General features: G+C 52.5%; 1 protein-coding gene across 2 annotated transcripts in view; it reads right to left on the bottom strand.

Annotated features, from left to right (window-relative positions):
- Positions 1 to 4: 4 nt before the first annotated feature.
- Positions 5 to 16637, bottom strand: part of TCOF1 (treacle ribosome biogenesis factor 1) — a 34011-nt gene continuing 17378 nt past the window's right edge. The window contains exons 14-26 of one of the 2 annotated variants that reach the window (XM_084778220.1): positions 15471 to 15590; positions 15049 to 15237; positions 14744 to 14926; positions 13731 to 13868; positions 9464 to 9647; positions 8457 to 8575; positions 5861 to 6083; positions 5336 to 5418; positions 4522 to 4702; positions 2435 to 2932; positions 1179 to 1270; positions 694 to 742; positions 5 to 440 (exon numbers count right to left, since the gene is read on the bottom strand). In XM_084778220.1, coding sequence (XP_084634346.1) covers positions 716 to 742; positions 1179 to 1270; positions 2435 to 2932; positions 4522 to 4702; positions 5336 to 5418; positions 5861 to 6083; positions 8457 to 8575; positions 9464 to 9647; positions 13731 to 13868; positions 14744 to 14926; positions 15049 to 15237; positions 15471 to 15590 — 2037 coding nt within the window. In that variant the 3' untranslated portion in view covers positions 5 to 440; positions 694 to 715. The remainder of the gene's footprint in view (positions 441 to 693; positions 743 to 1178; positions 1271 to 2434; positions 2933 to 4521; positions 4703 to 5335; positions 5419 to 5860; positions 6084 to 8456; positions 8576 to 9463; positions 9648 to 13730; positions 13869 to 14743; positions 14927 to 15048; positions 15238 to 15470; positions 15591 to 16637) is intronic. The other variant, XM_084778221.1, reaches the window with a different exon arrangement.

The following is a 16637-nucleotide window of genomic DNA, read 5'->3' as shown; positions in this document are numbered from 1 at the left end:
CCTGTACATTTAAAGTCTTTTATTTTGAGTTCTTAAAAAAAAAAAAAAAAAACAAACCCAAAATGCTGGAAAAACTTAATAGGACAGGGGCTCAGGATACGCCAGGAATCCAGGGTATGGGACGAACTATAATAAGCAGGACCTTGCTGGGTCTGCAGGAAGGAGGTCCTGAGGCCTTGGGGTATGTCAGATTTGAAGAGGAGATGAGGGTCACTTAAAAAAATAGATATACTGTACACATCTTATGCAGCACTCGGCGGGGCGGGGAGGGTGTGTTTCATTTCACCTCCTCCTAGGACTGCTGCCTCCCTGCAGGCTCAGTGGTTCAGCCGGAGATGGTCATCATCTTCTGTTTGAGGGAGGGCAAGCTACAAAGTCTAGTCCCAATCCATACTGGCCAGAGGTCAGAGGCCCGGAGATGGTTACACTCTGCCAAGACTCTAGAAGAAAATGAAGCAGGCTTTGGTGAGCTTTCCAGAACTTTTGTCTCCACCAGGGGGAACAAAGTGAGGAAGGGGGGGAGGGTGGTGCGCACTAGCTAGCCAGCTATCTTATAGCCAACCAGACTTGCTCAGGGTGGATCCTCTGCACACTGCTGAGCTGCTGCTTTAACTGCAGTCGGTCTGTCATCTGCGCCGCCCCCGCCCCCCAGGGCCTACCCAGCTGCCCAGAAAGGTTGGAACAGTCAGGTACCTTTTCTATGTGCTGGCGGCACTTACACAGCAGGCTCGGTTGTCTTCTTCTGTGAGGAGAAAAGGGCAAAGTCTCAGTCCTGTGGGGCCTCCTCACCACTGCTGTCCCACCTGCCAAGGACAGGACTCCCTGGAGGCAGGGTGGTACCTCATGGGCCCTCTAAGGATCCACAGCCCTGTAGTTTCCGCTGCTAGGCTTTCCTGTGCTACCCAGCCCTGGGCCAAACAAGCCTCTGAGGTCGTGCAGTGGATGGCTGTTTCCTCGGTGGGCATCTGGCCAGGACATGCAGGTCAGGCACCCACTTCTTCCCACCCGAACACTGATTGCAGCCTATGCAGCTTCTCACTGAGGAGGCCTCTCCTAATCAGCCCTCCCTGGCTCTTCCTCACGAGGTCCATTAGAACTTGAGAAGGTGGCGTGGTCTGGTTGTGGTGAGGGAGAGGGTTTGAATTCCTGGCCCGAGACCCCAAAGGAACTTGATCTACCTTCTTTTTCTTCTTCTGGATTAGTGAGTCAGGATCTTTGGCTGGGGTCTTTCTTCCTTTTTTCTTTTCCTTTTTTTCCTTGTCTTTTTTTTCTGAGGGAAGAAAGTGAGCTTTCTGACCAATAGACACTGAGACTGAGCAGGCCACTGTCAGGAGGCCCATGACAGCTCCCAGCTCCTACCCCACAGGGTCCTGATGGGGCCAGGATACTCTTCAGGGTGACTCTTCCTGTCTGGGGACCACACAACCCAGGGTCTCAATACTACAAATTCAAGTTCTCTACCACTGAGCTATATATCCAGCCTTGAATTAACTCTCTTTAACCCACCCCCCCACCCCATTTATTTAAAAAAAGACAGAGCCCCATGGGGTTCTGGGTATCAAGGGGCATCAGGCCCTTACACAGGAGAGATCAGGTGGCCAGACAGATGCCTTTTCTCACTCACTCCTGCCATAGCAGGGCAGTGCCCAGGGCTTCCATGTGGGGTGTGGTGGGGCACCCTTTTAATCTTAGTACCCAAGAGGCAGAGGTAGATGGATTTCTGTGAGTTCAAGGACTACATAGTCTACATAGTAAGTTCCAGGCTGGTCAGGGATATATATCAAGGCCCTGTCTTTCCACAAAACAAAAGAGGGGACTGCCCAGCACAAGCAGCCTTTCTGTATCTGACCTTGTCTCAAAAATGAAAAACAAGCAGGTGTGGTGGCACACGCCTTTAATCCCAGCACTCAGGAGGCAGAGGCAGGTGGATCACTGTGAGTTTGAGGCCAGTCTGGTCTACAAAGTGAGTCCAGGATACCAAGGCTACACAGAGAACCCTGTCTCAAAAACAAAACAAAAAAAAGCCTCCCACCATTTAGAAAATGAGAAACAAAACGCCCCATGGCCCACGGCCGGCAGGGTGACTTGGAAGTCCCACTGGGCGCAGGTTCCAGCAAGGAGGGCAACAAATGGCTGCTTTCACCAAGGAACTGAATTCTAGAGGAAAGACAGGCCCTGCATGAATATGCAGGTACATTCTGCACCCCAGGAACTGGCAGCAGTGGACCTCTGCTCCCTGCTCGGCTCCCCATCTTATGAAGCTGGGCACTGTAGGGGGCCACCCTGGGCTGTGGCAGCACGGGATGCAGCTCTGCAATCTACTTTTGGCTTAGCCACCAGGCGCCTGTCACTCTTGTTCTTTGTGGAAAGAGTGAGATAAAGAGCTGGCGCGGACCCTGCCCCCACAGCGCACACCCGGGAGGCCCACACTTACTCTTACTGGATTTCTTCTTTTCTTTCTTGCCCTTTGAGTCGCTCTGCTCTCCGCTCTCAACCTTCACCCCCAGCTGCCTTTCGGGCTTCTCCTTGCCATCAGCACTTGTTTTGTCCAGCTTTGATTTTGCCTTGGAAGTCCTGGAGGTCTTTTCTGGGGAAATGGCACTTGTCCCAGGCACCAGCTGCTGCTTCTTCCTCTTGGAGTTCTTTGGGGTCCCAGCTGCTAGCTGGCCCTCTGGTAGTTTCCGCTTCTGGCCTTTCTTCCCACTCTCCTTGACAGCCTCTGTGGCCTTCTGCCTTTCCTGCTCTAGCAGTTCTGTCAGGACTTTCACCACAGAGGCGTGCACCTGCGCCTCACTCAGGGGCCAGGCCTGCTCCAGGAGGCGCTGGGTGATGCTGTTTGGCAGTGTCTGGGTGGGGGCTGCAGAGCTTGGGGAGCTTTTCTTGGGTTTCCTGGGTTTCTGAGGTGTGGAGCCCGAGGGAGCCTCTTTTCTACCTGCGGATCACAGGTCTTGGAGGTCACAGGTCTGGAAAGCCGAGGGACAGATCTTGCACAATATATGAACCTGAGGGTGTGCACCTCACAACTATACAAGCGGGAAACTGAGGCCCAGGGATCACTCTGCCCTGTCCATCCATCACCTGTGCTCACACCTTACACAGGGATCTCACCTCTAACTTTACAGCTTTGCTGTATCTCCTCACACCACAAACTCTACCTGAGCTATGGCTGGGGATGGACAATGATCCCAGAATGCAACTGGGGGGGGAAGGCTGAAGTCTGCCAGTGAGACAGAGGGCACAACCTGTGGGACATCAGTGACTCGGGTTCTAGGTCCTGCCTTTATCAATTGAGCGTAGGGCTTTGGCCAGGTCACAGTCCCTCAAGGCCTGTTTCCCACTGTAGAACAAGAAGCTAGACAAGCAATTGCGCCCTCTGCCATGAACTCTAGATTTCTAACACACGAGAAGGCCCTGTGGACCATGCTCAGCTTCTGTCTGTGGACACACAACGGGTCTTTGGCCCATCAAGGCAGGGGGTAAGAGGCAGACTGAGGGACTCTAAGTATGCTGTGTATGCAATCGGTGGCTGCCGAAGCAGGTTTACTGCCTGCCAGAGTGACTTCTGGTGCAGCCTTTGTTTAGAATTTTCCACGCCTCTGCTTGCCTTTGATAATTGTGTGCTGACTACATGTGTAAAAAAAACCTTCCACAGCCCCCTCGAAAATGTCTCCTTGTCGCTCGCACCCGCCTCTCACATAGACAAGAACACTGGGGAAGAAAGTGAGCAACAGCTCCGCCTCTGACCCAGTGCAGGGAGGCTGAAGTTACAAGCTCAGAGCTCAGGTCCCACGAGCACTTCCAGCCTCCCGGGTGGGTCACCTGTGCAGCACATAATTCCTATATGCTGGGCTCAGGGTTAAACCCTAGCAGTGTTTGCCTTGAGGAGATGCTAACTGGAGTGGGGGTGGGGAATGGGATGGGATGTTTCAAGTTATATATAAGGCAGGGGTGTGGGCACTCCTGACAGTCCCCTCCCTTGGGTCCCTCCAAATGTCAGGTGACGGATTTTCTGTATGCTATACTCTTGACAGTGCATGGTGGCATTACTCCTGCCTTGCGTGGTTAAGACACTGGGGCCCAGGTGGCCAGGAGCTTGTCAAGGCTGCAGAGTGAGTCTGAGCAGCCCCTGGAGGCCAGGCCATCGTCTCAGGTCTCCTCCAAACAGGGCGGCTGGCCTAGTGTGAGTCATTCTGAGTCCCTATACCCAATACCCTGGCCCACTGACTGAGAAGTTGGTACAGACGGGACAGATGGTATCCAAGGTCTCCTCCACAAGCCCAAAGAAGTTGTCACATCTTCACTGCCTCCAAAGGGCTGGGTATACCTGCTTCCAGGCTGTCCAGAGCTGGAAACCTGGCCCGGGCCCAAGCTGCATTTGAGGGTACCTCCAGTTCCCAGAGGACCCCAGAGGCTCGCATGTGAGAGAATTTGATGGAACACAGACACTGGTGGCGCTGTTAGCACCTATGGCAACCGGGACCATCGGCCTTGCCTTCCCATGTCCTGCTGTTCCCTACTCACCGGTTTTAGGGAACGTGGTGTCTGCCGAGTGTTGGGATTTTGCTTTCTGCTTGCCATCTGGGTTATCACTGGCGGCTGGAGCAGAGGAAACTAAGGGGTTGGAGTCTGGCCTAGGAGTGGCTTTTGAAGGCTGGGAATTAGTCACAGTCAACCCGGGAGTCACATAACCTGAGAGGAGAGACTGAAGAAGTCCAGTGTGAAAGATGCAGTGAGCCCCTTCCCCTATCCCCAGGGAAATCAGTCCAGTGACCCAAGGCTAATCCAGTCAAGCAGGTGAGGGGCACTGAGCGCACAGCAACACAGGCCCTCGGTGTGTGCCGCCTAAACCACATAAATGAATGCATTCTAACGCACATCAGAAGAGGAGCTCCTTACTGCCAATGGACTACTACCAGCATAGAATGTCACTAGCAAAAGGTGGCTCAGAGGGTAAAGGCACTTGCCACATAAACGCGACAGCCTGAATTCAATCCAGGAATCCACATGAAGGTGGAAGGAGACACCTTGCTCCACAAAGCCCTTCTCAGACCTCCACATGCACCCATTTCCCACAAATATCTGTCCTGTACAGAGGAAAGCCTCAAGAGATCTAAGGAATGACTTTATCTGGGACTTTGTCTGTCTTCGAGCTCATCTGAAGCTCTTCCCTAGTCCCTGGGACAGGCAGCGAGGCTCTGTTGACTAAGGACGCCCCATAGGCAGGACCTTATCTGGGGCCCTGGGAACGGGAGCCTAGATACTTGATCCAAGGGGTAGCTGAAGCCCAAAGCTGCAGCTCCAAGCTCCAAGCTCCAGCCCTTACCCTGGCAGTTACCTGTGAGGGGGCCACCAACTCATCTTCGCTGGATTCAGAAGGGGTCTCCTCCACCACAGTGTCCTTCTGGGAAGGGTCTGGGCCTAGCATAGAAGCAGAGGTTTCCTGTTGAGTGTGGGATGCTGGTGGCTCTGCTAATCAGGCTAGGCAGAGAGCCCTCAGGAAGCCTGCGAGGCCTGGCTCACCCTGTGTCCTTCACCCTCCTGCACAAGGCCTACTATTGTTCACCCATGCTATCCACAGCACCCCGCCTGAGACATCTGAATGCTGTAATGTTCTTTTCTGGTTCCCGAGGCTCCCACTTCCCTGCCTTCCCCTGAAGGAAGAGCACAGTCCTGGGTCTTGAGGAACGCGGATAAAGGGCGCCTGACACCAAGCTGCCGCCAGCTGCCGAAGAGCAGTCAGGCCTTTGCGGTCATGGAGTTAGACCAGTGGGTAAACGAGTCCAGCGGGGAGGATGAGATGGCCTTCTACAGCTCTACCAGGGTGTGTCTCATCTCCCGCCCTCCCCCCTGGAATCCTCACCCAGTCTAGCGGCGGGCTTGGCCATCTTAGGTCTCTTGGCATCCTCCTCACTCTCTGAAGAGGTGTCACTGCTGTCATCTGAACTCTGGGGGGCTTTGGGGTGGCCTGGGGTAAGCTGCTCCTTCTCAGGAAGTTTGGATTTTCTGAGCGCGTTGGTTGCTGTGGACTGGACAGGTGTGCTCTGGGGAGGTGTCACAGGGAGTGTTTCCACGGTGCTGCTGATCTAGTTTGGTAAAGAGAGAGTACAAGGGAAATTATGGTGAGAGGGACACAATAGGGCCAGGTCCTGTGTGGGGAGCACCGCACACCACGGTTTCCCACGATGTTTCCATAGCTCTCTGGTGGCCACTGCAGCTCCTTATTACATACCAGGACACTGAGGCTCAGGGAGGGAAAGTAAGGGCTGGTGGCAGGGCAAACAACCATGCTGGGCTCACTCAAGCAGGGCAGAGAGAAGCCAGAGACAGACGCCCTGATATACACACATACCACTCACCCTGCACCCCTGCTCTTGTTGAAGCTATAAGTAAAATCCAGGAGCTTTTTCAGGAAGACACCCCTTTCTTTGTGTCTTTTTTTTTTTTTAATTTATTTATTTTAAGCCGGGCATGGTAGCATATGCCTTTAAATCCCAGCACTCGGGAGGCAGAGGCAGGTAGATCGCTGTGAGTTTGAGGCCAGCCTGGTCTACAAAGTGAGTCCAAGACAGCCAAGGCTACACAGAGAAACCCTGTCTTGAAAAACTTAAAAAAGAAAAAGAAAAGAAAAGAAAAAAAAAAAAAAAAAAAGGAAAAACCAAATGTGTGTTTTATCTGCATGTACACCCGGACAACAGCAGAAGAGGGTATTGTTACCAATACAGATGGTTGTGAGCCACCAGGTGGTTGCTAGGATTTGAACTCAGGACCTCTGGAAGAGCAAACAGTGCTCTTAATTGCTGAGCCATCTCTCTAGCCCTGCGCTCCCCTCTCTCTTTTGGTTTTTGAGACAGGTTTCTCTGTGTAGCGCTGGCTGTCCTGGGCTTGCTTTGTAGACCAGGCTGGCCATGAACGCAAGCATAGATCCAGCTTCCTTGGTCTCCCTGAGTGGTGGGATTACAGGGATGCACCCGGATCCTTCTTTGTCACTTAATGTGACTGACGCAGGGCTCATCATTAGGCTAGGTTGGCTGGTTAATGTGGCCCAGGGATTGACCTGTCCATCTCAGCTGCCCAGTACTGGGATTACAAACCCTGTCACTATGCCTGCTTTCCCTGTGGGCACTGAGAGTGAACTCAGGTTCTCACTCTTGCACAGCAAGTGCTTTATACCCTTATATCTCCTCAGTCTATTCACTGGCTTTTTAAGAAAAAACTTTCACCATCAGTGGGAGGGATGCAGGATCCCTTGTTGTTACCTGTTCAGGCAGCCCTGAGACCCACAGAGTCTCAGAACATCATCCGTGCCGTTCTGGACCAGACACTGCTGACAGGAGTAAAGAGGCAGGGAGGTCCAACCGAGAAGAGTCTTGCAGTCACAGCGGGAGACTGACAACCAATCACAGATGGAAAGATGGATGCCATGATGAGGCATCACTTTGCTCTCTAACCCGGGCTTAGAGGAGGGCAGCAGCTCCGATGGCAGTGGCAGACTATCTCAGTCTGTGCCTCCTCTGGGATGTCTGACCCTTGCTACCTTAGCTTACTGGCCCTATAGGAATCCCCTAGGGTTCTAGAACCTCTGGGCTCCCTTCCTGCAGGGCAGGCCCGGCTCACGTTCTCAGAGAAGCCTTCCCCCATTATTCTCTGTTCTGTTCTCTTTGCAACACCTAGCAGTTGGTGACTAATTTATAGTGTTTTTCCAGTTGAACGGCTGTCTCTTTGCTGGCTTAGAAGTGCCATGAAGACCTGCTTTAGCACACGGTAGATGCTCAGCACCGCCTGCTGAGATGATCCCTGCCCATTAGTTCACACAGCCACGCACCCCAGAAACTCTTTTTGGGCTGATGCTTGTGATGTACCCAGTAACAGGGGCACAGCAGCCCCTCAAAGCTGGGAGGGTCCAATGTTTTAGAACAGCTTTCTCCTGCCCCTTGGGGTGTTGGGTATGTGATGGACTCTTCCCTCTCCACACAGTAGTTAACAAACCCCACCAGGCCCACAGAGCAATGAACTTGGAGTTGGAAGGCCCAGGTTCTGGCCTGAACTAACCTTGGTGGGATGTGCCCTCAGGTTTTATTTAAACGCTATCCACTAACCTTGCCCTATAGATTAATAACGCACTGACACTGGTGACAGCCAGGAGGAAATGCTAAGGTCACTCTCATTCCAAATACTAAGAAAGGCAAGTGACTCATATTCACAGTCACAGCATTTCAAAACCAGGAGGAAAACAAGAAACCCAGGGCTCAGCAAGCTGGGAAATGAGGGATCCCACTTGTCTTTGGACTCCCAGCCAGTTCTTCTAGACAATACCACGGGATATGGGAGCTTGGCTCCAGGCCTGAATGACAGTGCCAGAGCTCTGGGAGAAAGCCACTGACCACCATGCCACCTAATGGCACACATCAGGGCAGCAGAGAATGACCCTACCACAGCCCTCTCTTACCCGACAGTACCTGAGTGGATGCTGCCTTTGGTCTCTTGCCTTTTGGCATTCGACTAGACTGCTCACTCTTGCTGGGTTGGGTGGCTGTCCGTGGGAGGGCTACAGGCACAGCCACATTGGTTCTGATGGCTGAAATGGAGGAGAGGGGCACATCAGGATACAGAAGCCCTATGACTCCCTAGGAAGCCATTACCGGATCACCAGCCCTTCTCAGGGATCTGTGCTGGGCTTAGGGGTCCCAGTGGGGATGCTGGCTTCCCCAAGGCCTTTCAAGAAGCAGCTGCCATCATGTCACTTGATAAGGCTCGGGGCCTTCAAATGGTTACTGTGGCAATGACTCCAAGCCTCATCCTCATCTTTTCCCTCTCGAGCGGCTGCTACCCCTAAGCAACATGCTGGACCATGGTGAGAGACTATTCAGATAGGAATCAGTGGGAGAGCTGCTGGGTGCTGAGGAAGATAGACTTATCACAGCCCGACAAGATCTATGTCCGGCTACCTATTTTCCTGCCAGCAGAAATCTTGCTGCCCGTGCTTAATGACAGAAATGTCACAGTGTCCTAATACTGAAGATGTTTGAGCTACCAAGAAGGCCTTGCCACATAGAAACACGCCCATCCGCCTTAGGTTTTGGGATGAGAACAAGTATACAATGTTACCTATCATCTTCTATGCTAAGGGGAGGGAAGCCCACAGCCACAATGACAACATACTCCACAGCCAGCTGGCTATAGTAGAGTTCTGTCTTAGACTAGCCTGGTCCCTGTAGCTTCCAGCCACCGAAACGCTCTGGCTTTCAAGCTTGGAGCCAGCACACAGAAGCCTTGAACTTCATTCCTTCAAATGAGGCAAATGAGCTATCTTCATCAAGGTAACAGTGCAGGGTCTAAGGCTCCTGGCCAAGGCCTCTGCTAGGCTGCTTGTTAGTGTCTGGTCCCTCCTGGTCTCCGCGGGAGTGGGATGTAAACACGTGGTGGCAGCTCCTCCTAGCTGAACAGCACATGCGGCAGCACTCACCGTGAGTTGGGGGTTGTGTGGCAGGAATTATGTCCTCATCCTCACTCTCAGAGGAAGAGCTCTGGGCAGTGCCGGTGGAGGCCTGGGCCTTCCCTTCGGTGTTCACAGGCTGGCCTTGTGTGGGCGTAGGAGTTGGGCCAGCTGGACGATTAGGGTCGACAGAAGTCAGAGGGGATTTATTCACCTTGAAAAACAAAACCAAAGCACAACCCCAGTGACTAAAGGCTTGGCCAGGGTAAAGGAAGGGGAAGTGTCAGGTGAGAGTTCAAGGAGCTTGGCTGTCACAGCCCACTCCCACCCCATACCTGCCAACACCCAGCACAGCACTTTGTAGCTAATGGGAGCCCAGCTGACCTTTCTAGTGACCCCAAGGTAAGCAGGGTCCACTCCAGTGGACCAACAGAAAAGCCTAATGTCCAGAGAAGAAAAGAGGAGAGCCCAGGCCACACAGCCAGATAGGAAGCAAGGTGAGAGTAGGAATGTCTAATTTAGCCTCTTTAGTCTGGTGACGTCAGGTGGCCACCCCCTAAGCAAGGAGTTCTAAGAAGCATTTCTTCTAGCAGCCTGACTATATAATTTCCCTAGTATGTAGAGCAGTCTGGCCTTGAACGAAGAGTTTTACCTGCCTTTGCCTCCAGTGTTGGAATTAGAGGAACACACTACCACACCCTAACCTTACTTGGACTTTTAAACAGGACAAGTATAAAAAAATGTCACTCATCAGATACTGTGGAGAAACAGGCACATTGCCCACTGGTCAGTTTTCAAGCTGTGATGTTATTGTGTGGTTGTGGAAAAGGAAAATTTATACTTTTGAGCTGCATACTGAAATCCAGACAGAGGAGATGGCAGCCCTGAGACAGAGTGTGCACAAAGCCAACGTGTCCAGGGACTGCTGAGGGCTGGGATAATGTACAGCAATGTGTCTTTAAATTTTGCGACAAGGTCTACTGGGTAACCCACCAGGCTGGCCTCTGACGCTTGGCCCTCCTCCTCCTGCCTTGTCTCCCGAATGCTGGGATTACAGGCATGTTCTAGCATGCCTGGATTCAGTATTTCACCTTTGGATCTGCTTTGCATTTCACTGAGATGCAGGAAGGCCAGTTTGGCGGTAACCCACAGGTCCCCAAGTACACCATCAGGCACCAGGGGAATCTCGGTCGTTCTCTTCCCAAGTCCCAGCTGATGGAGGCACAGCCAGGGGTCAGGGGACTGGAATTCTACTTTCTACTCTCCAAATGCCAGTGATGGTCCACGGCTTCTGTGCTCTGGGCAGTGGGGAGAGCTGGCTGCCTAAGACCTATCGAGGGGTAGTCAGGCCTCTGTCCACTCTGACACCCTGCCATGTGCTTCATCAGGCTCCCACTACCCCAGGGGCTGAGCGACAGAGAGCAGGCAGCAAGCTTAGCACTATGGTACCCACCAAGTGTGGCAGCGCTGCTGCACTCAGGCCCTTCCTACCCTGCCAAACAGCCTCCCCCGCGGCCGCTCTGATCTGCCACTTCCAGAGCCTTCCTTCCCACGTGATGAAAAGGAGAAGGATGGAAAGTGGGAGAAGGCCTGCGGTGGAGGGAGGGGGATCTATATATATGTGAGAAGACAGCAGAACAGATTGTTGGGGACCGAGAGAGGCAGCAAACCCACCGAGGCGAACAATAGCGTCTTGGGATGTTAAAAGCAGCTCTGCAGCACAGCCTCCTCCAGTTCCACCTGCCCACACCACACCACCCCTATGCGGGGAGGGCAGGAGAGAGGGTGGGGAGCGGCCTGGCTGATGAGGGCAGGCCGGGCGAAGGGGCAGTGTTCCAGTTAGCAGCATTTCTGTCCCCTACTCCATCATCAATGCTGTGTGGTCATGCCCAGAGAGGGGAACTAATAACCCTCAGCTGCACGTGCTCACCTTGAGGAAAGCACAAAGCCCAGCACATGTGGACTGTGCCTCCATCAGAGAATGTGACAGAGGCAAAGCAGCCAAAGAGGACACTGCCACCACTGAGCCTTCTTGTGGGTGCTGGGTTGCTGACAGCACCGAGTAGGATATGGGGATCCCTTACCCACTTGCAGGAATGATGCTTACAGAAGCAAGTCTGGGGTGTTTGGGGCAGTCCCCACTGCCTGCTCTCTCAGCAGGGCTCATACCTACTGTGACCTTATTCCAGTAAGTTTGGGGCAAAGTGGGGAGGTGGGGCTGGGCTAATGGGACACAGTCACCAAGAGCTTTGCAGGGCTAGAGGTACAGTGTAGTAGCAGGGTGTATTCTCAGACTTGTGAGGTTCTGGGGTCCACCTCAGAACCAAAAAAAAAGATGATGATTCCCTGGGGTCTGGTTAACTGATCCTGGGCCAATCCTACCCCAGGAGACTTAGAGATGACACTTTCTGGGGATGTAGCTAGGAGACTTGAGGTGTATAAAGACCTACTCTTGCCCCAGGAGCTGAGGTTGATACTCAGAGAGGGCAAGCAGCTTGCCCAGGAAGACCAGCAAACTGGTTTCAGATTCAGGATTGGAAGAGAGCTCTCCGGGACCAGGCAGGAGTTTCTTCTAGACTTAATCATGCAAACCCTAATAAAATACTGAAATTTAGATTTTTATAGGTTCCTTGGACTGTGACTCAGTAAGGACAGGGCTTATGCCTTTCATTTGGCAGGATGACAGATGAAGTAGCCTTTAAAATAACTGAAGGGGGCTGGCGAGAAGACTCAGAGCTTAGAACTTGGGTTGGATTCCTAGCACTCACATGGCAGCTCATAGCTGCCTGTAAGTCCAGTTCCAGGGGGATGTGACACTTGCTTCTGGTCCCCACAGACACCAGGCAGGCATGTGGCGCACACACACATGCAGGGAAACACTCATACATTTAAAAATAATTTAAGTGGGAGGTAAAAACTATGGTACATGATGTGGTATGACAAAGGCTATAACACAGAATGGACCAGCCATGCATTCTGCTTACCATCTGAATTCCCTCACAGGCTTACTTTCTAACTTGGTAGCCACCCCAAGTCCCAGGCAGCCTCAGCTTGAGGTTGACACTCCACGGGACAGGGCTGAGCTGCAGGATGGGATCAGAGCTATCCTGGTGCCCAGCCCATTCCCCCACGGACAGGCTGAAAAACACAGCCAGATCAGGAGTCTGAGGAAGGAGCATCTCCTCCTCAATAGAGACGTGTTCCCTAAACGCCCAACAACAGCAATCATGAGTAAGCTAGGAATCTCCCAGAGGGGCAAGGTGACAGCTTCCCAGGCTGTGCTCACTTCCCGAATCCTCCTGGGAACCCAGAAACTACTGGCTTTGTTTTTTCCAAATAGAGACTCCAGATCTTCAAGACTAATGTACCAATTTACCAGTTCACTTTCGGCAGAATGCTCATTTTAATTGTGCTAGCCCACTCACACGGAGAAAATCAAGGCAGCCTTCCCTCCCAGCTGTGTGGTGTCCTTTAGGAGTGAGGGAGGTGCCTGAGGAAGACTGCAGAGCCCAAGGGCAGAAGCCTAGCCTGGAAGGGGGCCTCCAGGGACAGCTGGGTAGGAGGAAGTGCAGCCTGTCAGGGTTTACACACCATCCCCAATGTTTACATCATTCCCTGTCCTTCAAATGGCCATACCCTCCCTCAGAAGGAAGGCAGAGTGGTCACTACAAAGGCTTGGGTTCACATGGAGCATGCACCATCCTGGTGGCTACGTTGGGCCTCTGAAGCTAGAGAAAGTCTCCTGAACCTCACTCTTGGGGACCAGGCCAGACAGGATTGGGGAGCAGGAGGAAATGAGAAGGTACAACAGGTTGCTCAGGCCTGATCTGGGGTGAGACCCACAGATTCCAAGAAGGCTTGAAGTGGGGCTCTAGCCCCCCAACAGTCCATGGGACCAAAGGGGCTTGGGGAGGAGTGATATTCCTCAAGCCCCTTCATGAGAAGGTTAACCCCTGACCTGCCAAACAGGCAGCGGGGACAGAGTGCCCCACTAATGGTGCTCAGGCAGAGGACTGGCCACCTGTGTTGGTACACAGGCACCATGACCAGTTCCATCTTACACAAAACTTCTGAGTCCTAAGAGGGTCCTGGCCCAGCACCGTGGAGCTGGGGGTGCAAAGCCTGCGTCCTTCCGTGCTCTGTAGATTGTCTACATCACGAGTATATCAGAAGACAGACGAGCTGTGAAGTGCTGCCTGCATGTGCTGAGACCATCCCTGGGGGGAAAGACGTACCCTCTTCCCAGAGAGTGGCAGCCTGGCCCAGCCTGAGGAGGCTTTAGGGCGCCGCAGCTTACCTGGCCAGACGGCAGCTCCTCGTCACTGCTCTCTGAGGATCCTTCTATTTTCTTCTCTGGGGGTGCTGGAGCTAAGGCTCTGCTTCTGGCAGGTTGGGAGGTACCATCCTTTGGAGGGGACAAGACTTGAATAAGCACCTGAGGGGGAGGGTGCCCAGCAGAGGGGGAAACACAGTTTCAAGCAACACTTCTTGGGCTCTGATTCTCCAAGGACAGTGTGGCCTCTGCATGAGCCTTTTAAGAGGAGGCTTCAGGAGGCTTTGGTCCAAAGCCATAGAACTTATCGATCAGTGAGGAAGGGCTGGTGGTCAGGCCACCTCAGGGGAAGGCTGTCTCCCAGCATGGGTGGGACTGTGCTCACTCAGCAGGTAGGACCCAGGCTGCCAGTTTCTCAAGAGAAGCTACAATATCTCGACTAGTACATGACATTTCTATAAGGCCATGATTAGTTGAAACTGACAGAGACCACTTTTTCTGATGAGATTGTTGCCACCTCCCTACGGTGTAATACCAGATGCCATCACCTGTCAATTCTATACGACTGCCTGAGCTCAAACTAGAGTCTGTCACCCTGAGCAGAGCCAGTCCCCTGCCCTCTGCAACCGGGATGGGAACTGGACAATGGTTTAGATAAGAAACAGCTTGTCCTTCTTTCCCATTTCCTGGGCCCAGGCTTCACTGCGCCAGGCAGGCCCTCCTTAGACAGAGTCCCTTGTGACTCTCTGATAGGGTATCTTTGCAAGCTGCCTTTGTATCTCTTGGCAGAACCTCCTCAGCTTGCACGGGACTGCTGTGTCTAGTGCAATGTAGCCCTGAGAGCTGCAGGAGTGCCTAGATGGCCTTGGTTTGGCCATCTTATGGCACATTTCATCCAGGGACATGAGGGACTCCTGGGGGCAAGGGATCCTGGAATTATACAACTTCTACTTGTTCTTCCTTCCTTCCCACCAGGCCAAGATCAGTTTATGACTAAAGAGCTGGTGGCAGTGGCTCTCAGGCCTGGCAGACCTCACCTGGGCTGACGGCATCTCCCTGTCACTGTCAGATTCCTCACTGCTGCTTTCTGAGGCCTCCGTCTTCCCTGGCTGGGCCTGGGTAGCTGTAGGCCCAGTCTTCCTGGGGGCTCCTTTCCCAGGGGACTCCTTAGCAGGGGCTGAGGCAGCTCTGACCTGAGAGGTCTTCCCCACAGCTTTTATCTGGAGAAACAGCAAGGGGAAGAGAATTAGAGGAGCCAGGCAGATGGTGAGGCATAAAGCTGCACCTACAGGCCTGGGCCAAAAAACCGTGCTGTGTTCTAGCTGCAACTCCACCTGGGTACCTGGGCTGGCGTGTCTTCCTCACTCTGAGAGTCCTCTTCACTGCTGCTGTCTGACTCCTTTCCTGCTCCAGCCACGGGCCTCTTCTGTGCTTGGGTTGCAGGGGCCCCTGGTCTTCCCATGGCTGGCACGGACTGCTGGCTCCTTGTAGACACGGCACTGTTCTGAACAGCGCTCACAGGTGTTTTTCCCTGAATTGAGAGGTGGCAATGACATTAGAGGAGGAAGGGGACAGGGTAGGCCCTTCTTGGCCAAGCTTCTACTAGTGTGCTGCTATAACAACATAACATAACATAACATAACATAACATAACATAACATAACATAACATAACGTGCCTTGCTTGTACAGAGTGTGGTCTGTTACTGCTGGACCCCCTTTTAGATTTTATTCCCACTTGTTTTGTGGTTTCTGGTCCTACTTGCCTTGGCTGGAGTAGCTACAGTAGTCACTTTTCCAGATGCAGGCGCTGGCCCTTTGGCTGGAGATGCATTAGTGGGAGGTGGGTTGGTTTTGGGCTGGGGGAGTTTCCCCAGAGGCGTGGCCTGAAAAGAAGTAAGGGAGTTAGGGAGGTCAAAGGTGACCTGCAACAGAGCAATAATCAAAGAACACTGATGCTGCAGACATGGAGCCGATACCACTTCCTCCTTCCAACTAACAGCAATGTGAGCTTAAGAAGTTACTTAAGCCGGGCACGGTGGTGCACACCTTTAATCCAGGCACTCGGGAGGCAGAGGCAGGCGGATCTCTGTGAATCTAAGGCCAGTGTAGTCAGCCATGGCTACATAGTGAGACCTGTCTCCAAAGACAAGACAAAACAAAACAAAACAGCCACTTAACCTTTCTAGGCCTCACTTTCATCTCCATAAAAGGAGTATAAGAATAAAATACATCACTGGGCATGGTGGTGCACGCCTGTAATCCCGGCACTCGGGAGGCAGAGGCAGGCGGATCGCTGTGAGTTTGAGGCCAGCACAGCCAAGAGAGTCCAGGACAGCCAAGGCTACACAGGGAAACCCCGTCTCAAAAAACCAAAACCAAAACAATAAAAAAGAATAAAAAACATCTATGAGATTTCTGCAAAGATTAAACAGACTACGTGTTTAACTAGTCTAACTGGCACCAACACACACTCGAATTCAGCATGTGAAGCCAGTATAGTCCTATCGAGACACAACTGCTTAGGTTCTCTTCCAGCTAGGCCCGTATCAATAAATTCTAAACAGAATGGAAACTAATGTGAAATCGTAAACCTGTCTATCTTCTCCCTGAAATGCTGAGGGAGCTGGAGCTCAAGCATCCACCTCAGTCCATGAAGGAGGAACCGATAGGAGGCGGACAGGACGAGACAGCAACATTATTTCAGGATTTTTTTCCCTCTTTACTCTTTCCCTCCCCACAAAGACTTGTTTACATGATAGTTTGCCTACATGTGTCTATTTGTCACCTTCACGCCTGTGTCTGTGGCGGTCAGAAGAGGGGTCAGATGGATCAGGAGTTTCGGATGGTTGCCAGCTACTGTGTGGGAAGCAAGCCCCGGTCTTCTTCAAGAGCAAACGTCCCTCCAGATGCTAATTAACCTTAACTGCTAC

This window comes from Acomys minous, assembly GCF_964271855.1.
Source record: "Acomys minous genome assembly, chromosome: 4".
Classification (NCBI taxonomy): domain Eukaryota; kingdom Metazoa; phylum Chordata; class Mammalia; order Rodentia; family Muridae; genus Acomys; species Acomys minous.
This window is presented reverse-complemented; position numbering and strand designations above follow the sequence as displayed.